Genomic DNA, 23,953 nt, shown 5'->3' on the forward strand with positions numbered 1-23,953 from the left:
GGAGGAGCGCACATGCGCGAGGCTAAGCCTCGCCCTTCCCCTTCCTGCGGGCTGCGCTGCGCTCCTGGCCATGCTCCGCCTGGGCCGGGCGCTGCTGGGCCGCCTGCGCCCAGCCCGGCCCTGGGCAGCGCGGCGCGGGGCGGCTGCGGCGGCGGGCGGTGAAGAGGAGCGCTTCGTCTTCCTCGAGTACGAGCCGGAGCCGCCGCCACCGCCACTGCTGCCGCCGCCGCCGCCGCCCGCCGCTTCGGCGAGGGGCAGAGAGGCCGTGCGGAGCCGGGCGGCGGGCAGGGACGGCGCCCGGGAGGGGGACCGGGTCCGGGGGGTGGCCGACCTGTCAGTGCCGCCGAGCGGCGTGGGCTGCTCGGGCTGCGGGGCCGAGCTGCAGTGCCGCGACGCCGCGGCGCCGGGTTTCGTTCCGGCCGACAAATACCGCAGCCTGTGCGCGGGTCCGGACGGCACGGCCGGGCTGCGGGATGCCGTGTGCCAGCGGTGCTGGGTGCTGGAGCACGGCGGCCGGGTAGTCCGCCTGGACCTGCCGCCCGAGCAGCACCGCGCGGTTCTCAGCGCCGCGCTCCGCAGCCCCCCCCGGCACGGCCGCGGCCCGCTGCTCCTCTACCTGCTGGACGTGCTGGAGCTGCCCGACCCCGTGTTACCCCAACTGCCCGCGCTGCTGAGCCCCGAGGTGCCCGCCGCGGGGCTGCTGGTGGTGGGCAACAAGGTGGACCTGCTGCCGGCTGACTCCCCCGGGCACCTGGGGCGGCTGCGGCAGAGGGTGACGGCTGCCTGCCTGCAGGCCGGCATCTCCCGAGCGCAGCTGGTGGATGTCCGGCTGGTGAGCGCCAAGACGGGCTTCGGGATAGAGAGGCTGGTCAGCCGGCTGCAGCGCTCCTGGAAGTGCGCCGGCGACGTCTACCTGCTGGGGGCCACCAACTCGGGCAAGTCGACGCTCTTCAACGCCCTGCTGCTCTCCGACTACTGCAAGTCGCGTGCCCCCGACGTGGTTAACAGGGCCACCGTGTCATCCTGGCCAGGTGAGGGGCACGTCCCCGTGTCACGCTCGGGCTGTCAGCTGCTGTGTGCAAGGCCTGTCGCCAAACGGGCCCGAGGCATCACCGCTGTGGGCGGTGAGCTCCAGCACTGCACCGTGCTTGGAATCCTCCCCTTCCCTGTGTTGTCCCTGGAGGCCTTGCGGCACCAAGGCCTCAGAGCGCTGAGGGAGATGGACGGCATACAGCACGTGTTGGCATCTCCCTGTAAATCTTGTGTCCAGGGGAGGGCAATGGAGCTGTGATGGTTCTGGAGCGTAAGTCTTACGGGGAGCAGCTGAGGGAACTGGGGTTGCGCAGTTTGCAGATGAGGAGGCTCAGGGGAGACCTTATAGCTCCATACAACTGCCTGACAGGAGGCTGTGGTGAGTGGGAGTCGGCCTCCTCTTCCTGGTAACAGAGATAGGACAAGAGGGAATGGCTTTAGATTGCACCAGAAGAGGTCCAGGTTGGATATCAGGAAACATCACTTCAGAACAGACTGCCCAGGGAGGTGGTGGAGTCCCTGGAGGTGTTGAAGTAATGCGGAGATGTGGCGCTGAAGGAAGTGGTTCGTGGGTGTGGTGAAGATGGGCTGGGGTTGGACTGGATGGTGGAGATCTTTTCCAACCGTAGTGATTCTTTGATTCTGTAATGGGAGGTGGGCTCGTGAGCTCCCTGTAGGCTGAACAAGAGAGCAGATTCCAAGGTGGTGGCACACTTCAGCCACTCTGGCTGGGAGGGAGACTTTAAGCAGAGCGGATGATGATGCTTAGTTCCACCTCCAGCTTTCTGTTAGATGGTTCCAAGTACTTCTCTGTTTGTGTTCCTCAGAGCTTAAATATGACAGATACCCGGAGGTCTGGATGTGTCATCTTTTTCTGTTTGTTTTTTTTTCTGCCAGGAACAACACTGAACTTGTTGAAATTTCCAATTATTAACCCTACGTGTGACAGGATATTCAGAAGGCAGGAGAGGCTGAAAGAAGAGGCACTAAAAACAGAAGATCAGCTAAGCGATAAAGAAAAGAAGCACCTTAATCGCCTTAAAAAGCAAGGCTACTTAGTGGGTGAGTATTTTGTGAGTAAAAGGTGATGGAAAGTCCTGGTGGAAATGCTGGATTACACAAAGGACTGTTAACCCCTTGATTTTTCTGAAGAACGCATCCAGTTTTGGCAAGCAGTTTCTACCCACTCTGTAAGAACTCGCTTTCATTTAATTGTGAGAGGAACATACTGTCTGTGTATGGTCCTTGCTAAGGTTTTGGGGCTTAAGGAGTGCTAAGCAAGAATTACAGAAGGGACCTGTTAGCACCTTGGCTTTTGAACGTGCACAAAACATTTTTAATCAGCTTTCTGTCACAGCTGCACATCCCTAATAATAAGGGAAGGGACAGGTGTCCAACGGGAGGAAATGCAAGTTAATAAATGAATGAATGGGAAAACTTTCATTTTAATCCAGGAAGAGTTGGAAGAACATTTAAACCTCAGAAGGAGAGCTCTGTGATTGATTTTGACCCTGACCTGCTGTCGTACAGCATAGATGAAGATCCATGCCATATCCCTAAGAAGCATGAGGAAAGAGAAGAGTTCACGTATAACGAAGTGAAGGACGCTCGCTGGTGTTTCGATACTCCAGGGATTGTAAAGGAAAACTGTGTAGGTACTCTGTGACACTGTGCTTTAGGAGGTCAGGGTCCATTGTGTTTCTGCTTTTGCATTTCTGAATGGTGCATACTGTGATCTTTATGAAGGAACTGTACGTCAGCACACCTTCTAATGCAGTACAGTACTGTTAAAACAACTTCATACCAGGATCACCCAGAGAAATTTGTGCTTCTTTAGCTGTGCCACCCTTCAGAAGAAGGTGGAGCTTAGGAGGATAACTAGCACTGTGTGACCAAACCAAAGCTTTGGGAAAGACCTGAAGCATTCTCATGAAGCCAGCAGATCTGCAGTGTTCTGTTAATAGCTTCAATATGCGAGGCCTGCTTCAGTGTTCTGGTAGAGCAATGATGCTGAAGCCGGTGCTTATATAGTGCATATGTCCAAAAACATAGTATTGTGGGTTTTTTCATCACATTGATATCTTTGTGGAGCCATGGGTCATCTTTTGGGAAAAGTTAAAAAGTACTAGGAGACAGAAAACCAGCAGTGGTGTCAGAACTTTCCTAGTAGGTATCTGCGAGGTCATCTCCAACCCACTTCGTGTCACTTTGCTCTCTGATAGCTAGTTAGTGTCTGGTGAAGATAGCCAGGGGCATAGAGCTCTCAGTAGAGTCCGAGCGTGGTCTTCCTTCTTCTGAAGTTGAATAATCATGGAAAACAGTGTGTCCTGACTGTACAAATTATTTTTCAGGTTTTGAATCTCCTAACAGAGAAAGAAGTAAAGCTGGTTTTGCCAACACAAGCTATCATTCCACGGACCTTCATTCTCAAGCCAGGGATGGTCTTGTTTTTAGCAGCTTTAGGACGCGTAGACTACTTACAGGTAGGCAAAAAAAGGATTTTTGATAGCAACAGCTTCATCTACTGCTATAGGACCAAACAATAAAAGATAGTCCAGGTAACCTCTTCACCTCCTTTCATTGTTGCTTTCAAGATGATTAATCTGTTAATAAAGCACTGCATAAAGTAAAAATGCCTTGGGATGGAGAGTGGTGATACTTGTTACCAGGGCACAGTATTTTATATCATAAAACCATAAGTACTTCTAAATGCTGACAAACACCTTCACCTTGAAAGGCTTCCCATGACATACAGAGGCTGCTCTGCAATGGCAGAGGCAAGGACATCAGTAAAAGACAGGTTTTCAACATACAGCAAGGAAATGGAGCAAGAGAGCAGCTTGAGATTGCTTTTCTGTTAGCATGAATGACATGCACTTTGTTTTATTTCAGGGAGAAAAACCTGCGTGGTTTTCTGTTGTGGCTTCTAAGCTGTTGCCAGTCCACATTGCTGCCTTGAGTAGTGCAGATGCCATGTATGAGAAGTATGCTGGCCAAGAGTTCTTTAAAGTAAGAGAAGCTGGTGCTGTCATGGGCATTTGGTTGCAGATAGCCAGACTGTCCCACCTGGTGACGCATCCCTACATGTTATTGTTTTGACCTTCTTGCTGTTGCCACAGACTGTGCAATACATGTAGACTGGGAACAGGGTGAGCTGTCCTTGTCCTGGCTGCAACCTTCCTGCACACATTCAATGTATGTACAAGTGGTGTAATCCACAGGAAGGCAGCTGGCTTGGGCCAACAGCTGGCTCATGTAGCAGACACTCCATCTTTGCTCACTTCTGAGCTGTGGGCTTCATTGGGCTGGGTTGTTCTGGACGTGATCCCAGTTCTGCTCGTTGCAAATCTGAAGTCGCTCCTGTAAGGATATTCAAACCACCTCTTACTTGGATAACAGAAGTTTAATATCTTTGTTCCCACTTGTGCCTTGCTCTTCAGTTTAACTGAGTACTGAAGCATCTCTTAGCTGTTAAATCTTTTACTGTTTTGACATTAGGTTCCAATGGGTGGGAAAGAGCGAATGAAAGAGTTCCCCCCACTCGTCCCCCAGGACATTACACTGAAAGGAACTGGTACCACTGAGGCAGTTGCAGATATCAAACTTTCCTCTGCAGGTAATTTAACATTTCTTTGTGTGTGAGAATCCTTGTTCTGATATGAGCAACTCTTCCTACTGACTGTATTTTTTTTTCCTTTGCTCTGCAGGCTGGGTGGCAGTGACAGCTCATGCAGAAGAGGAACTGCTGCTCCGAGCCTATACGCCCAGGGGCACCACAGTGGTGGTACGGGAGCCTCCCCTTTTACCATATATCAGTAACATCAGAGGGGCCCGGATCCCAGGTACTGCTGCCTACAGAACCAAAAAGCCTCCTTCCCTCGTAGAAAACTTGAAAACTGTAGGAAACAGATAGCACTCACCATCGTCTGAGCAAGGCAGCATTCAGAACCTCGATGCTTGTTGATGTTCAAGAGAGCTTAGACTCATCTAAAAGGCAGACAGGCACAGTTTCAAGGGAGGTCTGTGTGAGGTAAATCTGATCTAGGGCACTATGAGTCTAATATAACTACTGAGCTGCAGCTAGTTCAGGTGAGCTGAATGGCTCGTACCTTGCTCTGAGGTGAAATGTTTTTTTTCCCTGGGATCAGGCAGTGTCAGGGACTCTTTCCCAGTTTCCTCTTGAAATACAGTGTGGAAGCTCAGCTGCCTGCCCTTGGCTGACTTTACTGCTCAGAGAGTATGTCTTTTCTTGCAGATGTGCTCTCACAGGTTAGGAACCATCACCTGGTTCTTGGAGCCTTTATGTTGTTTCCAAAGCAAGGGGAGGTGGAGGGTGGAGAGAGGAGCAGGGAGTTCTCTGGTGTGGGTATGACACTCCCAGGAGCTTGCAGTAATTAAACATTATTGACCAATAATCAGGTCCCCTCAGTATCTGGGGCATTGCCCTACTTTTGGACACAGGAAAAAGGAATTAAAGAAAAGCAGGTCTGCTCAGGTGCCTGACAGCTCTCCGCTTTGATTTGGTTTCTTTAGCTTGTGTAAAAGTTTCTGAAACTGTACAATAAAAAAAAAACCTTTTCAAGACTCCTTTGTCTTCTTTTGAAATCACCAGGAAAGCACTCTTGTGTGGGCATGCATCCTACAAACTATACAACAGCACGAGCAAAATGGCCTATATTAGAGGAAAATGTATTATGCCACATCTGGCAGCTGAGTCAAGACAAGGGTCTAGACACAGCCTGCTCAAACTAGCGTGACAAATAAAAACAGGCATCTCCTACAGCATTCTTCTACTGCTGCAAGTCTGGAAAAGACACAATATAAAAGGCAAACGATACCAAATGTAGAAAGAGGAACTGGAAGGCCTTCCTCTGTGACAGCATTGGTCCCCAGCCCAGGAGTTGGCCATGAAAAATTGTAGGCAAGCTGTGTTCTGTGTAGCAGGTCCCCTGATTTTGGAAACACAGCCTTTTTCACACAGATCAATAGGCAATGCTGGAATTGTATCCAGGAGAAAAGGCTTTCTGCCTGAAACATGAGGATGTACAGGGAAGAATGTGCCTCCCATGCTGTGTCCTTTTGTGTTCTCCAAGACATGCAAGTGAGGCAGTCGGGCCAGCGCAAGGGATGGAGTTGCGTGGGTGTTTTAAGTGCTTTTGCAAAGCCTATTCTGTATCTACTGACTCCTCAGGCCATAAGAGCAGACAGCTAGCAACAGCCACAGCTAGGAACAAAAATATGTACTCCGGACAGATGTCAAACCTCAGCATGTAGGAGGTTTTAATGTGGAAGCAATTAGCACCTCGATGAAAGCACAGAAATACCTTTTATGAGTTCTGAGGGCTGAATTACACAGGAGCTGAGACCTGCTCTGAAGTGCTTCTCAAAGTTGGTGTCTATTTTATGCTTGTGCTGGACAGCCTGAAAAGCAAGACATTTTTTAACATCTGTGGAGAAGAGCTAATTTAATCTCAAACCACATTTGCTTTTGGCTCTTCTCTTGAGTGCGTGTGTAAAAATGAGGTGTAAAGACAGGACTGGGAGAGCTGAGCGTCCTGGGAGGGTCTGAGCTTCACGGCTCAGTGTGCACAGGCTGGGTGCAGTTATGTATAGCTATTTTAGAAAAGTGAGGAAAGCTGAAAAGTGCATATTCAGCACAAGTCCTTTGCTGGAGTATTGCAGGGAGCTCCCTGTCTTCCCCCAGCTGGAATGGGGGACTAGGGGACACCAAACTGGGCCAAGCAAAGGAGTATTACATATCCCCACTGCCCTGCAAGCAGAGACATGTTGCTGCAACTGGCAGGCTGAGTTTGTTTGCTTTGGCATGTGTCCCCCCATAAAAGAGGCCTCTTTTCTCTGCCCAGTGGCTATTCACTTTTCAGCACTGCTTATGGCAAGGATTCCTACCCTAGGAAAAGGGCTACTGCTTTTTGTGGCAAAAGCAGAACAAATCCTATGCAGAGGTCACTCTTTAAAAAAAAAAAAAAAAAAACCACTTTTACCCACTGTTAATGTTCCCAAAATGGACTGTAATGCAAGAGAGGTGCGCTGGGCTGTGAGTGTAATGGACCACAAGCTTCAAGTATCTGCTTCCTATCCACCCAAGCATATGCTATAATGAAAGCATGTGCTCCTGAAATCTCCACTTTAAAATGCCTCTCAGCAGCTTCACCTTCTGATTTCCCATTTAAGGCTGCAGGTATCTGTGCCTGCACTCATGGTGCATGCAACTCAAGGTGGTCCTGGCTGCCTGGTAACCCATCCAGGGCATTGCCCATGTCCCTGCCCTTCCTCACCTTGAGACTGCTCACCCACCACCTTCCCTCTTTTTGCCCCAGCTCTCCTTCAGCTCTTCGTGATGGAAACCCAACCACACACAGAACTCTTCTATCCCTTCACCTCCATCACAGCCCCCGCTGCAGACAGCAGCCATTGGAGTGTGCAGCCCTGGACTGTGCTGAAGAACACTAAGAAAGGTTTGTGCGGCCCCTTCCACCAACCTGTGGGCAAGGGACTGGTTCAGCTGCCTGCCTCGAGTCCAGAAGAGTCATAGCACTGTCTTGCTGCTGGCCTGCAAGGTACCACATAGCCACGCACTTGTGCTTGTCTACTCAGTTCTGTTAAAAACAAAACAAAACAAACAAAACAAAACAAAAGCAACTAGGCATAAAGCAGAACTCAGCATAAAGTAGCACATTTTCAACCTGGTAGGCATTACCCTGTTTTTTGCCACAACGCAAGAAGTTAGTTGAAGATGAAGATGCAGGTTTAAGGGAAAATGGTTTCTCCCATTGGCAATCCACTCACATCATTTCTATTATATTTCACCTAATTTTGTCCCTTTCCTGAGAGTGAAAATACGAGCTGGTGGTACAAAGGGCAGAGCCTCTTCTGTTGAACCAGTCTGAAATAATTAACTCACACAGCAAAGGCAAAGAAGCAGAGAAGTACCCAGACCTACCACCTCTATGCCACGCTCTCAGGGCATCTCACGGCAGCCCACAGCTAGGACTGGGTACAACTCCTGCTCCTGCTTTACCATAACCTTCACACACGTTTATCTATGGGACTTTAAGCCAGAAAATGCCCTTTTAATTAAAAACATTTTTTTGTAGCTATTAAGAAGTGGCAGATAGAAGCGACGAGTTCCATAATAAAGTTTATTTAATCAGAACTATGCTTAGGAAAATACACTTGAAAAGGTTAATATAATGCAATTTAGTTTAACTTTACACTACATTTTGAACAAAAGACTTAAAACATACTTTAGGTGAAAACAGGATGTATGATCTGGCTTGTTTTACATTTATTAAAAACGTAGAAAAGGCCATCATGCACTACAGTAGAGAACATGAAAAAACAAATTACCTTTGGTTTTATTCAGAGAATACAAGTATTGCACTGTAAAAGCATCAAACATGGTGCAACCAAATGTCATAAACACAACTCCATGCCAGCTTACAAAAGTTAACTAGGATAGTTTTAGAGGGAGGAAACGTATGTACACATGAAACAATTCCATTAGCTCTCTGGATTCTGTTAATATGCATGCCACGTATCTACACAACTGCCATTCAAGAAACCTCTTGAATTGGGTTAATACTTTTCAGCTATATTAAATCTGTTGAAATCAATGACGCTACCGTATCTTAACTGGCCTGGCAGATGTCAAACGTTCTTCTTTTGTCAATGAGTGAAGGTCCAGCCTAGATCATCAAAACCCAGAAATAGCAACTACAGAATCACAGAATCATTACGACTGGAAAAGACAACTACAACCATCTAGTCCAGCCGTGAGTACAATACAATGGATTACGACTGCCTAGCTACCCACTTCCTGGAACATTTCTCAAGGCAGTTACTTTGAGTGGAGAGATCTATAGAGGTGAAAACCCCAGATGCCATGTTGCTCAACCAAGGACTGGCAGTGTAGAGCTGTCGTTGTGCTAAAACTCTTCAACCCACGTATCTGAGGCTGAACACTCCTACAGTTCTTAGGCTACTATTGGCAAAACCGACAAAATAATTTAAGAATGTTGAGAAAGACAAAGAAGTCATTGTTTAGAGGGAGATGCATCATAGTAAAACCATCATTTCTGGTGGCTTAACTCATTGGCATTCTCCAACACAAATATTCAATATCAGCAATTTCTAACATTTTAGGTACATACGATGCAGTACATCTTTGCTGCTTTAGCATAACATACTCCCAGATCTTGGACGTAAGCCAGCAGAAAATTCCTACACTGTAACACACCAACAGTATTTCAGGACGTTGCGGCTAAGGGTGTCAAAGAGACCTGTCTTCTTAATATTTCTATAGTCTATATTCAGCTCCTAATCTTGTGATAGGAAACACTGCTTAGCGGGAACACTGCTGTCTTCAAAGAGTTCTTGTTAGATCACACATTAAAACCTTGACCACTTCCCAGAAATCTGCAGTGCAGCACCTCAGAAAATCACACCCTTGTTTTTATCTCATCAAGAGACATTTCAAGTCAGTGTACATCACATTTTCCGTTTAAAAAACATTATAATTACCAGGCCAGTCCACAAGTTTACCTGAACATAGCTGAAGTCCTCAAAGTCTCTCGCAAGATGGCAAAGGCTCTTCGCAAGAATATAAGGGGAGCTACAATATCTCTGCACGGTACTGGAACTTCCAGCATCTGCTCATGTTACTCACAAATGTTGGCAACATTTACACATAAAAGAAACACCGTTAAAAAAAAGAAATACACCTAAGACTATTACAACCAGTTGTTTAGGAAAACAACTCAACTAAGTCTCTTTTCTTAACATTTAGCATAAATATAGTTGCAACTTGATCTTCAGTTGCCAATGATTGTCACAGCCAAGGTAAGGATTGAATGCTATCTAAGCAAACAAAAAACTCACTATACAATTTATTTCCGCCACGAGGGATGCCCTCCCTCTCAAATCTTTGGCCTCCTATTTACCAATCTCTCCCAAAAGGAGAAGCAACGTAGTTTTGTTGTTCTCTATTCATTCAAGGTTAGCTTGGGAGCTGCGGGAAGGGGAGAAGATGACATGTGAACAGGGAGAAAAAAAAAATGAGGTTTGCTCCAGAAACTTACATTCACAGAACCGATTCACAGAACGCACATCGTGAGTACCTAAAACACACTGACAAATACTGAACTAGCTCCTCAGCTCCACTCTGCAAACAACACCTGTCTCCAATGTTGCTTCTGGAGAGTTGATGAGAAGCCACCCCCAGTTCCTATACCTGACAACGGACCCAAAGACAGTCTTCTGCAGTGCAGATGGGACTGAAGGCTTTTGCTTTTTCCCTGCTCATTTGGATTGCATTCACGTTTTGCCACTGTCAGGCATGCAATCTCTCTCACATTTGTGTGTGCCAGAAGAAAATCTGTTTAGAACTAAAAACTCGTGGTATGATATTTCCTGCATACAGACCTGAGATCGTAACCTGATCGCTTACATGACCGATTATCTCTCTGTGAGGAAACAGGATGATTCTATTAAATGAAACTTGAATGAATACGGAACAGGAATTCCTACAGCCTTTAATGCCAGGTTTGTTGCTTACCAGTTGGTTTGTCTTTGTTTTTCAGTGTGTGAGATGTAATTACAGCTCATCAAAACCTAACATCTATGGTAATTATGGGTTTTTTTAAGCTCATGAAGCTTGACTGCTGCCCATCATAGAAATTAAAACAGAGGGAAAAAAATCAAGCAACACCTGGACTTGTAGAATTTTCAGACCATTTTCACTGACAGTGATTACTTTCCTGTCTGGTGATCCCAAACTATAAATTACAATTTATTACTCTGCATATGTATTAAAAATATCAGAAGTGGCATTTCTATGGAAAAAGAAAAAACCTATAAGATAGTGTTTCGAAACTGCGTTGATATCCTTTTGCTCAAGAACTATATAAAATTTTAAAGCTACTCAAAAATACACAGCCAAGCAGCTCATAACTCTATGCACAACTAGCAATACCCCATGAAAAGAAGAAAAATCTGCAGTAAAGAGCATCACAGGAAACTGGCCCATGGTAAGCAACAAATCTGAATGGTTCAAAGTAAGAAAAGCTTACACAAATGAAACCCAACATGCATATATAAAGTGTACATGTACTGCACAAGCGCTATTCCTAAAGGATTTATCTGCATAGGTATAAACAGAAACAATGTGCAACATTTTAAGCCTTTAAAGCAACAACAACAACAAAGCAAAAACTTGGAAACAACAAACTTGCTCCCCCCCCCCACAACAGAGTCAACGACACGTAACAGTTAATAAGATATTAATCAAGACAGAGGTTCTCCAAACAAAAGTTGGAAGGACTAGCCCTAAATTTTGGCTCACTGTTCATACTAAGGGGATCTGAAATGTATGTTCACAATTATAATTATCTTAAACAGTTACGTTCATCACTAGCCAACTTCTATATGTCTTACAAAGTGCTCTTTTATGTAATAGAAGCTATCTTCCTGGTAGAAAAAGCATTGAGTAGTTCTTCCCACTTTGAACACCAAGATACATTAAGAACTAAAACAAAAGCAGAGGAGAGGGGAAAGAGGAGTTGGCTGCTACAAGAAAAAGCAACTGCCAGGGGCTCTATAAACATCCAACTTGTGTATGGGTAGCTACAGCCTTGTTCCTAAAGCTCAACTTATAAAACAAATGCATCAGCTAACAAACTATAAGCAGGCAGACCTTACAGGACACAGCCTCATACACCCTACCTACTTCTTTAATGAAGAGATCCAATATTTAAAGAGGTCATTACACGAAAAGTTGTCCAAAATATTTTCAGCTTAAAAAAAAAAAATCCCAATGCAGACACTAAAGAAAACCATGCTTTAAAAAAAAAATCTACAATATCTGTACATAAGCTGTATAAGATCTTACAAAAGATACACATGCCCCCAAACCACAGCTATTTCTACTCCTGCCCTTTTGTTGCCTTCTCAAGATAATACACATTGACCAAGTGGCGATTGAGGTGCTTGCTGTATTCACCTTCCTTCTTAAATGAGCGGTCACAAAAAATGCACACATAGTTCTCCCTGACTGCTGTGCTACTGGCAGCTCCTTGTGATGTCTTCGGACTGGTTTCCTCTTGTACAGAGCGAGCACCGTTTAACCCCGAATCATCGCTGCCTTCTGATATGTTGTCACTTATGTCGCTGCCTTCATGGCTGTGGATGCCCTCATCCTCATCCATTTCCTGAGATTCGTTCGCTGCTGCGTTATCCAGAGGTGATAAGGCCAGAGCTACTTCAGGGCTCTGCAAACACCCTTCTGGGGGCACAGGCGCTCCCACAGCATCCGCTGGTGTCTCTGTCTCTGGGATGCATGTCTTAGTCAGGTCTACTGGGTCTGGGTTACTCACAGTTTCTGCCAAGCAGGTTTCCTCTGGCTCCTTCCCGGGCTCCAGATCTGGTAGTACATCCACAGGTCCATCCAGACTTGGTTCAGAAGACACTGCATGAGAAAATTCTTCTGAGTCTTCTGCCGTATCCACCTTTCTCTCCTCTTTTTCACAGATAGTGTCTTTGCTCTCCACTGCTGCAGCAGGCATTTCTTGATCCTTCGCCTCAGCCTCTGTGTCCGCAACCTGAGCTGACAGACAAAGCTGTCTTGGCTCTTGTATGCAGCTTCCTTTGGCACTGACGCTCTCCCCCTTGCAAGTATGACCAACATTACTGTCTAATGGTGCTGGACCAGCAGGATCTTCCTCCTTCTCCTGGTCGCTGCTCGGACTGTCGAGTTTCATACATCCATCCTCTTCCACAAGATGAGACTTGTCCGCCACCTCCTCTTCTTCCATCTTCTCCTCATCAAGTCTACTGCTTTTCTTACTGTGCTTACTTTTCAGAGCTTTCTTTTTCCTGCTTTTCTTCAGGCAGGAATTTTGCTTTTTAGGTTCCGCCTCTGGTACATCATCACTTTTCTGAGCTTCCTGACAGTCTCTGGGTTTAGTTTCCACTTTCTTTTTCTTTTTTGTCATTACGATGGTATCGTTCGCAGGCTCTTCCTTTGAGAAAGTTATTTCTGTCTCTGCCTTCCTTTTGACCTTCTTTGTTTTGCAGGGTTTCTCAGTATTTTTCTCAGTTTTAATATCTACCTCCTTGTTTTCTGAAGTCGATTTCCGACTTCTGGTCGTCACCTGACGTGCAGGAACATTGCTCGTTGGCTTCTTTTCCTTTGCCAAGTTCTCTTTTTTCTCCACTTTCACAGTTTTCTCAGTTTTCTTTGTGGGCGAATCCCCTTTTGTTTGCTCTTTCTCCACTTTGTCACTGATGCTCTCGGAAAAGTCAGCTTCGCTCTTTTTAGTCCGTAGCTTCACCTTTGAAACATCCATGGTGATGTCCGAACAATCGGGATGCCTGGATTTGATGTGATACTGCAGGTTACACTTCTTAGATGCCGCGTAGTCACAAACAGGACAAAGGAACTGGCGCGGATTGACGTGGAGCTCAACGTGCTTTTTGAAATTGCTGCGATCGGCTGTTTTGTAGTCACAGTGCGGGCAAGTCAGAGGCTTCGGCCCATTGTGAACTTGCCTTGCATGACGAGTTACTTCATGCTGGTTTGAGGCCACGTAACTGCACTGATCACATTTGAATGGCTTCTCACCTAAAGAAGGGAGGGTGGAAGGGAATTGTGGTGATTATTAAGCACAGGGTTGGGAAGGAAATCACTTTGCACTAAGACAAGCACAGAAATATGAAATTCAAAAAGAATATATATATATATTTATATATCTCCATGCGCCTTTAAAATTAAATACAATCAACATAAGAAATCCACAAATCACAAACACATTCACAAGACACCAAAAACAATATACAAAAAAAAAAAAAAAAAAGAGAGAAGGAGCAAGGATTGGGAGGAAGGGGATCCACAACCAAACAAGCAGTAACAAAGTCACAAGTTCTGGCTATGCATACATACCGGCAGAGATCTCTCTACAGTACTATTAGCAAATGGAATCCATACCCAACTGGTCCATTGAATGCATTGTAGAAAAACGGAAATGTAACATTTGATGAATAGAAGTTTCACACAAACGTTTCAAATAAGTCCAACTTTACACAGATTTAGCATACTTCATGTTTGCATTGAAAAGGAAGTAAGGGAAAATGAGCTAGCAAAAGACAAAGCATGTGAAAGACACGCCACTTCAATGATTTTTGCCTCTGTTAAATTCAGTTCAGTGGAGTTCATCACTGTCTCATTTATGTCACATTTATGGATTGGCTGCAGGCTACTGTTGGCAAGAAATAGGTAGGCAGTCTAAAGCCATCACATTACTACTACTGAAAGCTGCATTTTTTAAACGACTCCTGCATGCACAAGTGTTTTTGAAATGCGAGGCTCAGTGCATACCAATGCAGCGGAATCAGCTTTCCACTTACACTCCAAAGCAATTTTCAGCACAATAACCCAAGTCCAAAAATACTTTGAGAACATTTTTGCCTATACAAATTCGTCTGAGGGGTGCTACTGAGATCTAAACTAGCATTTAAAAATTGACCTCCAAAACTAATGCGTGCCACTTCCTAGGTATATTGAAAAGTCATTCCAGATCCTTACGCCCATGGTTGTACTGCCTCTCTAGCAAGAGGGTGGGTGATGCTTGGTTAGGAGTCTAGAAAATTTCATTTCTGCCTGCAGCATCTCTTTATTATTTAATGAAGGATTATTTTACCTTCAGCTGTTAATAAAACACCACTGCATAGCAGATCATTAAAGAGGTTAAGATCGGAAGCAGTCTGAGCCGTAGCAACTGCGCTCTGGTCAAGTTCACTATCTTGAGGAACACGGGGTTGGCAAAGAGAGGTGTCAGGACACTCAACCTCAGGACTCTGAACTTGGGGAGAGCAAACTTCAGGCTATTTAAGGAATTGTTGGATGAGATCCCCTGATCTACTAGGAAACTGTCCCTAGGGACAGAGAAATTGAACAGAGCTGGCAGCACTTTAAGAACATCCTTCTGAGAGGATAAGAGCTCTCCAACCACTAGCATAAGAGATCAACCAGAGGGGGCTGGAAAACAGCATGGCTGAGCAAGGACCTACTGGTCAGGCTGAGGGAAGAGAAGGAAAAGAACACACAGTGGAAGCAGGGATGGGTGTACTAAGAAGAATACAGGAATGCCATTTAGGCATATAGAAATGGGATCACAAAAGCAAGAAAGCCAAGGCACAGATGGAACAGAACTTGTCAAAGGATGTGAAAAATAACAGGAATGGTTTCTTTTGATACCCTGGACAGAAGAGACAAGCAAAGGAGAGTGTACTCCCTCTGATAAATGAGAAGGGAGAACTGGCTTCAACATACATGGAGAAGACTGAGGTATTCAACGAGTTCTTTGCTTCAGTCTTCACAGGCGGTCAGGCTTCCAACATCTCTCATGTCCCTGAACCTCTAGATGGAGGTAAGAGGAAGCAAAGTCTCTCCCAGTGTAAAAGCAGACCAAATCTGAGACCACCTCATGAGGCTGAATCTGTACAAGTCTATGGGGCCAGACTACGTACATCCCAGGGTTCTCAAGGAACTAGCTGATGCAGTTGCCAAGCCACTCTCCATCATATATAAAAAGTCACAGTTGTCAGGCAAAGTCCCCAGTGACTGGAAAAAAAGAAAACAACTCTCCCATTTTTAAAAAAGGGAGAAAGGAAGACCAGAGTAACTACAAGCTGGTGAGCCCCACCTTTGTGCCCAGGAAGATCATGGAGCAGATCCTCCTGAAAGAGACGTTACGGCACATGAGACATGAGCAGGTGATCCAAGACAGCCAGCACAGCTTCACCGGGAGCAGATTGTGCCTGCCCAATCTGGAGACCTTCTGGGATGGATTGACAGCATCCGTGGATGAAGGAAGGCCAACTGATATAGTCTACCTGGACTTGTGCAAGTCCTTTGACATGGTCCTGCACCACACCGCTATCTCTAAATTTGAGAGATATGGATTTAAAGACTGAATTATTAGGTGGGTAATAATTGGTTGGACGTTCACAATCAGAGGGTTGTGGTACATGGTTCTATGTCCAGGTGGAGGCTGGACATGAGTATCACCCCCTAGGGATAGGTCCATCAAGAGAGACCAGAACAGACTTGGAAAGTGGGCCCACAAGAACCTAATGAGATTCGACAAGGGCAAGTACTTGGGTCAGAGAAATCCCACATATGCATACAGACTGGAAGAAGAATTCATTTGAGAGTGGTCCTGCCCAGAAGGACTTGGGGATACTGGTGAATGAACATGAGCTAGCAGTGTGTACTTGCAGCCCAGAAAACCAACTGTATCCTGAGCTGCATCAAGAGGGGTGGGCAGCAGAATGAGGGAGGGGTCTGTCCTCCCCTGTTCTCATGAGGCCTCACCTGCAGTCCTGCATCCAGACCTGGGGCCCCCAGCACAAGAAATTTGCAGAGCTGTTGGAGCAGGTTGAGAGGAGGGCCACAAAGATGCTCAGAGGGCTGGAGCACCTCTCCTAAGAAAGGCTGAGGGAGCTGAGCTTGTTCAGACTGGAGAAGAGAAGGCTGCGGGGACACCTCATTGCAGCCTTCCAGTACTCAAAGGGAGCAAAGAGAATCGACTTTTTACGCGGTCTGATAGTGACATGACAAGGTGGGGGGCGGGAGGGGGGGAAGGATGGTTTTCAACTAAAAGAGGGGAAATTCAGGTTTGATGTAAGGAAAAAATTCTTTACTCAGAGAGTGGCAAGGTCCTGGCACAGGCTACCCAAAGAAGCTGCGGACTCCCCAGTCCTGGAGGCATTCAAGGTCAAGTTGCACAGGGCCCTGGGCAGCCTAATCTGGTGAAGAGCAGCCCTGCACACGGTGGCAGGGGGTTGGAACTACATGATCCTTAATGTCCCTTCCAACCCAAGCCATTCTGTGATGTTACGACAGCAAGAGTCCCCTGTGCAATCCCACTTGTCAGCACAGTTCATGCTCTCCTTCCCAGACTTTGAAGTCAATTACCAAGGGCAAATCCCACTGTTTCACCTCTTTCCAATTTGCACAGATTTGCTCTTTGCACAGACAAGAGAAGAAAAAGATGATGAAAAAACAGTTTCCAGGCACAGTGTTGACCAAACCATTTACAAATGCATATTTAGCACAGATGTGCAGTCAAAAATGTTTTTTGTTTCTGAAAGCAGAAGGCTTCAATTGAAAAAGTCTCAAACTAAAATACTGGCAGGTCATTTTAAAGCTGCCAATTTTTAATGGGTCCAAACCCTCAGCACAAAAGAATTAGAAGTGCCTTCTTGTCTCAGCTATTGAAATTGAAATGACTGTTCAGGATGCTTTAGTTACTGTTTCATAGGATTAGAACTTCACCTAGGTCTGATCAATTCATATATTAGCAAACCAAGAGCATGAGCTGAGATCCATCTAAGCTCCCCTAAGAGGGGGTCACAAAGCACAGCTGTGCTTGTGTCTAGCATGATTATGGGAGTAAAAGTTCATAAGAATGCCATTATTTAATTTAAAAATAAGACTAACGGGAGAAACAGAGCAAAGGAGAGAAGGGAGTTCTTAACATCACAGCTTTATGACCAGTTAAGAGATATAAAGGCTAGTGAGAATTGCCAATTTGGCTTTTAGTACCACAAGATCAAATCACTCTTCTAAGTTTGCTTATTCCTCCTTTTTGTCTCCTTGCCAGAATCAGGCACTACTTCGTTATCTCTCTGTAACACCAAGCGAAGTATAAGGATTTCCTCAGATGGTCATTCACCATCCTGCTGGTACTTGATTTGAACTGATCTATGACAGCAGACAGAAAACAAGAGCCTGATCATACATTAGCACAGTGCTGGATTTACTACACTACTACAGCGGTCCTATGAATCTCAGAATACATCCTGGATAGCAAAAAAGGAAAAGAAGGCATATTCCCCTGTCACTGCTTTTATTAATGACACATTTCTTTAGCAGGTAGGAACGACCTTAGCTGTTAGAAAAGAGAAAGGTAGCTAAAGCTCAGGTCACGCTGGATGAGATGACAACTTTATGTCACGCAGAACCACCCCTTTTTCTGAGTCATGCTGCTGCTGCTTACCAACCTGAGTGGGTGCGCATGTGCCTGGTTAAATGGGTCTTCTGAGAGCTGGAATAGGGACACATAGCACATTGATAGGGTCGCTCTCCTGTGAAAACAAAATCAAACACCAAATTAATTACTGAAACACACATGACCCTCATCTTTGGTTCCTGAGCCATACCTGCCAGGCCATCACAGAACCCCAAGTTGTATTTGAAAACACACTGTCCCTCAGAACAGGGAAGAAGCATATGCCTCAGGTGAACCAGTATGTATCACATGGAGGGTAGCGAAGGGACTGAATATGAAAGGCACATCCCCACATCCATCCGGGGTCAGATGGCTCTCAGGCAAAAAGTGACTGGAACTGCTAACCCTACAGAAATCCTAAGCTACCAGAGCTCATTTTTCTACAGTACTTTCTGCCAGCACTCTGATGACCCAAGAAGGCAGGTTTTTGCTTCCCCTCGCCTGCATGTTTAAGCCAGGGATGTGGAAAACTGCAATGCCTGGCTCAGTGAACCTGTGCTACCAGCAATAGTTTAATTATAACAGCAACATTTTGAAGACCTTCACCTGCAGTCATTCTTTCTGAAGAACTAATGGAAACTAACCCGCCACAAATTTTGTCTTCACAGGAGATAGTTCGTGTAAGTATCAGTAATTTCAAGTAAAGACAAGCCCAAAGTAAAGGCGGTCACTTTTAGTATCTGGTAGGAAGATGCAGATAAAAGCACCAGGTTTTGGTTTGGTTGGTTGGTTTCTGCCTCAAACTTCTAGTGCATCCGAGAGATAGAGAATGCCTCGTCCCCACTGCAAGCTGGAACAACGCGTTTTAGTTTGGAGCAGGGACGGGAGTGAAGTTTGGAAGGGAAAAGTGAATCCTCACTCGATGTATTTATTCCAGACAAGACCAGAACTGTATCACTGCGTTTTCCCACACCAAGCAAAGCATACAACCAACGCGCTCTCCAAATCACCGAGACTCAGCAAACGTCAGCTAACATCCCCTAGGCAGCTTGTGGACGGTTCTATCTTCAGCTGCAGAGACCTCCAGCTGCCCGGAGGAGACACCTTTGTAATGCAGGCAAATGGCCCATTCCTCCCTGCCATCACGTCGTTCACATTAGCACCCTTGATTAGATCAGCGCTTAAATGTAAAATCACCCTAACAACCAGATCCTGCCCCCTCCTTTCCAGTTACGATTAAGTCATGGCCCAGGGAGGGGTAGGGCTTTGTCATAAAGGAACGGCTGTGTTTTTCAGTGACTACAATACGTGGCCAAAGGTCCTGGAATATACACAGTCATGGGCTGTTCCCAGTACCTCACATTTCACATCTTTCAACTTATCTGTAACTTCAACAGCGTGGCAAAGACGTTCTATTTTCTATAGAGCACATGAGGAAAATACACCAGACGAACGTGATGAATGTAACTAACATAAAATGTGTGCTATCACCACTTGAAAATTAGACACGTGGCTACGTTGTGTAAGGGCTGCTTTACAGTGCTATTTGCCAAAGGACTTGCTGTCATCTTGCAAGCTCATTACATGCAAACAAGCCACCAAAAAAAGCCTCTCCAGAAGACTCTCAGGGAAAAAGCTCTGGTATGTGTGGGAGACCTCAGTAAGTCAATTCAGCTCACCGACCACCAGGACACAAACTTGGGAAACAAGAAAGGAGTATTTCACTGCCATTTTCACGAGTAGCCTCAACAAGCCCAAGACAGAGGGGGAAAAAACCACTTTCCTGCAGCAGCAGAGCAGAGTCGGTGTTTCAGACAACCGACTCAAGTGCAGTAGAAGACATTTATCTGCAAAGAGGCTTCTTCCCACACAGAGTAAGTCAGGTGCAACAACCAGGAACATCAAGTTAAAAACAACTCCAGCTTCCTTAACAGCAACCTGAATTCATGGCCTGGCTCCTTTCCAACGGATATTCTTTATTATGTTTTCTCCTTTAAAACTATAAGCCAAAGACACTCGTATTATTCAGACAGTTTTCATTACAGTCAGTGCTGTTATGTTAACAGTCTGCAAGGCAATCAATTACACAGTAGTGCCAGCAGAAGCGCTGAGCCTGGTGGATCAGCATACTTACCAGTAGCTCATTCTTTCTTCCAATATTCTTTAGCTTTAAACACTCTGGGACAAAACCTACGTTATTGGAAACAAGGCACGTTCCCAAATGAATCCACATATTTGAGAGCTTTTTAATCAAGCAAGAATGGGCTGGAAGATCCCTATCTGCCAGCCGCTAAGACAACCCAGCAGAGAAAGCAAGCACCAGAGCGAACCAAAAAGTGCTGAAATCATCATTCATCTTCAGCTCAGTTGAAACAATGAGAAGACATGCCAAACCAAAGAACCAAAAACCTAATTTTTAGAGGAGGAAAGAGGAACTAGCTAACATTCTACATAGTTTAACTTGCTTTTTTTGTTGTTTTTTGTTTTTAAATACCATTAAGTAATACACCAGTCCTGAGTGTACTCATAAGCTCAGAGCCTAGCAACTGCCAATGCAAAGAGCTCTGCCCTCTGCCAGGGCTGTGACGTTGGGAAATGAGTCCTGCAGTGAATGCAGTTTCCCTCTCGGATCGTCTCCGATTGCCACTCTCAGAGCCTGTGGAGAGTTTGAATGGCGTTTCCTGAAACTTTGCTCAGGGTGATTTGCAGGTTCCTGCAAATCTCACCGAGAGCCTTCCGAGGTCAGAGTCGGGCACTCAGCGTCAGGCTAACAGGAGAATGGGAAGCCAAGACAGATGTAAGGCACCACAGCATGGACTCATGCTTGGCCATGAATTCCTGGGAGGGTTTGTTTAGCTTTCTCCCGCTCTTTGGTCATTTCTGCCTGCTCACTACCTCCCACAATACAAACAACAAAAACTGGAGAACAACTATTTGCCCAGCATCTCTTAAAAGAACCTGTGTACAGGTTGAGGTAAGAGCAATTTTAAACAATTTTATCCTCTAAACTACACCACCATGGCTACTGTTAAAGAGTATTAACACACTGAAAACCAGAGCATACCCTCCAGGTCCTATCACAGCAGACACCAGAACATGGCGCTTCCAACTTGTGTCAGCAGAGTGGATGTCAGCAGTGGGAAGCAACCTCCAAGGAGAACTCTCTCCTTCCAAGGTGGAACCTCAGCATGGTATTTCCCAACTAGCTGCAGCTCACAGAGATGGTGTGCAACCCAAGGTCCTGTTGGCACATGGGCCCATCTGGTATAAATCAGAGCAGAAAGGAGCCCCACACTTCTCCTCAAGATTGCAAACTGATGGATGGGAGAAAAAGGCAGGAAATCGAGAGGAAATCTCTCCCAGGGGCTTCCTACAGGCCACCAAATGCAGTACGGGCTCCTGCTGTGATGCAGCTACACCAGGATTCCACATCGCATACCCTGACAACTATCATATGCCCACTTTTGTCATGCTCTCTTAAAAGAAAAGTTTCAAATCCCTAAACAAGATGTTCTTCATCTCCTCTCAGGCCCCTGAGATGAGAGATTTTCTCCATCCTCCAGTGCTTGCAGACTGGAGCAAACTCATGATACAACCTGACAGCACCTACATACAATAGCAATGGGCCTTATCAGGGTGGAACAAACTCTGCAAACAGAAGAACCGTGCTTTGCTTCATTCATTCAGTTTCCCTCTACCATGACCATAGTTGAATCAAAAAAAACTGAAGACTTACCCGTGTGAGTTCTAATATGCTGAATATAGTTGTTTTTCCTGTCTGAAAAATAGGAGCACTGCGAGCAGGTGTATACTTTCCTGGGAAAATGGTTTCTCAGGTGCTTCTTCCAGTGATACTCGCTGACGGTGGTGTAAGTGCATATGGTACACTTGTACACTCTCTCATTTTCTCCCGCCTTGTTGTGGTGCTTCAGGTGAGCCAGGTAGTGATCATATCTGTTAGTGTTATAGCCACAGCGATCGCAGCGGATCGGGCCCTTGGAGAAGTCCACCTCTTCCGCGCTGTAGGAATCCGACTCCTTGACCTGCACTTGTTTCTCCGCGTTTTCTTCCACGAAAAACTTCTTAGCACTGTGAACCCTGATGTGGTGCACAAATTCCTCTTCAGACTCGGCCTCGTAATGGCAGGGCTTGCAGCGGAAAGGCTTGTTCTTGAGGCTCTTACACTTGTCCTCGGAGCCTTCCGGAGTGCCCGGAGCTTCCAACGGGACATCTTTGTCCGTGCTGGGAGTCTCAGGTGGGGGACAAGCGTCCGGGCCTTGGGTTTCCACACCGGGTGCTTCCAGAGAGCTCAATTCCACGTTTTCCGGGGCGTCACGGTCGCTCTCCACAGCGTGGCTATCCTCCACGCCCTCCGCGTCGCTGTCTGAGAAGTTGCCGTCGCCCACCGTGGTCAGCTCGGCCATCTGCCTCTCCTCTCCCACCAGGTAATCGCAGCAGTTGCCGTTCACCTCTCCCGTCAGGGCCACGTTGGCCAACATGATCAGCTGCGGGGCCGCCAGTTCGGCTTTGGAAAGGTCGTGCAAGTCATACATGTCGTTGGACAACGCCATGCCGATGTTAGAGCCGCCGGGAAAGAGGCCGTTCCCACCGGACTGTCCCAGCACTTGAGTCGCCATAGCAGCGATTCTGTCGAGAGGGAGAAAAAAGCACACCTGTGAGCAGCCGGGCTGCGGGAAGGCCTCCTCCTGGCAACGCTGCCCGCGGAGGAAGCGCGGCCCGAGCGCGGCTCCGGGCCGAGCCCCGCCATGGCGGCCGGGGGGGCCGCGGCCTCCGACAAAACGCCGCCGGCCCCGCGCGGCCCGGCCCGGCCCGCATCCGCCCCGGGAGGCGGCCGGGGGATCCGGGCCGTGCCCCCGCAGCCCTCCCTCCTTCCCTCCCTCCCTCGCAGCCAGGCATGCGGCCATTTTCTGCCTGCCCACACAAAGCGGCCCTCCCCGCCGCCGCCGCGGGGCCCGTCCGGGCACGGCCGCCCCGAGGGGACCGGGACGGAGGAGAGGGCCCCGCTTCCCGCTCCCCGGCGCGGGGGCAGCTCCGCGTCTCCGGCAAGGTCACGGCGGCCGCTCCCGCCCGTCGCCCGGCGGATAGAGGACGAGCGCCGCCCGGGGCCTCCGTTCGGGCCCGCGGCGGCCCGGCCGAGACGTCTTCCGGCGGCGGAGCCCGGGCAACGGCTCTGCGGCAGGCGCGGCGCGGGCGGCCGACGCGGCCCCTTAGCCGTGGTGCTGATCCCCCCGCGGCCCGGCCGGGCCCGGCCCCCCCCCGCCGCGCGGCCGCCGATCAGCCCTGGACAGCGCCTCTCGCCCTGCCCGGCTCCCTCCCGCCTCCTCCGCCTCCTCCCTCGAGCCCGGGCCCGGGTCCCGCCGCACTCACCGGCGGCTCGAGGCCGGCCGGCCGCGGGGCTGCTGCGGGACGCGGAGCGGGGAGGCGGCGCTGCGGGCGGGAGGCGCCGCGCATTCCAGCACACAGCGCGCAGCGGCGGCACCGCCCCGCCCCGCCCGCCCCCACCGGAGCCGCCGGCCCCGCCCCGACACCGGCACCGCCCCGACACCGGCACCGCGCCCGGCCGCGGGGGGGCGCGGGGGCGGGGGAGGGCGGAAGCGCGGCGGGGCCGCCCTGCGCCTGGCCGAGCCGGGCCTCCGTGCGGCCGGAGGGTGACCTGCGTGCAGCGCTCCGTCTGAGGGCACCGCTGGGCATCTCGGTCCGAGCGCTTCGCATAGAAACGCAGCATCGTTAGGGCTGCGAAGACCTCTCAGATCATCCAGTCCAGTTCCCAGCCCATCCCCGCCGTGCCCACTGACCATGTCCATCAGTGCCGCGTCTCCACGGTTCTCGACCTTACGGCTCTCTAGAACTGTCCAAAAAGAGGTTGTGGTGTG

General features: G+C 47.9%; 2 protein-coding genes across 2 annotated transcripts; one reads left to right on the plus strand and one right to left on the minus strand.

Moving 5' to 3' along the window:
• Positions 1-28: 28 nt before the first annotated feature.
• On the plus strand, positions 29-5,616 carry NOA1 (nitric oxide associated 1). The gene is made up of 7 exons (XM_420579.7): positions 29-1,031; positions 1,930-2,094; positions 2,487-2,683; positions 3,384-3,515; positions 3,925-4,041; positions 4,531-4,648; positions 4,740-5,616. Exons 1-7 carry the CDS (start codon positions 71-73, stop codon positions 4,943-4,945), a joined length of 1,896 nt encoding a protein of 631 aa, XP_420579.6. The 5' UTR covers positions 29-70; the 3' UTR covers positions 4,946-5,616.
• A 2,562-nt stretch (positions 5,617-8,178) lies between these two features.
• On the minus strand, positions 8,179-23,554 carry REST (RE1 silencing transcription factor). The gene is made up of 4 exons (XM_015276447.4): positions 23,448-23,554; positions 21,796-22,706; positions 18,112-18,195; positions 8,179-13,669 (listed from the first exon to the last, which is right to left on the minus strand). The coding sequence occupies exons 2-4, from the start codon at positions 22,694-22,696 to the stop codon at positions 11,973-11,975; spliced, it is 2,682 nt and encodes an 893-aa protein (XP_015131933.2). The 5' UTR covers positions 22,697-22,706; positions 23,448-23,554; the 3' UTR covers positions 8,179-11,972.
• Between the last annotated feature and the right edge of the window lie 399 nt (positions 23,555-23,953).

Source organism: Gallus gallus, chromosome 4 (genome assembly GCF_016699485.2).
Source record: "Gallus gallus isolate bGalGal1 chromosome 4, bGalGal1.mat.broiler.GRCg7b, whole genome shotgun sequence".
In the NCBI taxonomy this organism is placed as follows: Eukaryota; Metazoa; Chordata; class Aves; order Galliformes; family Phasianidae; genus Gallus; species Gallus gallus.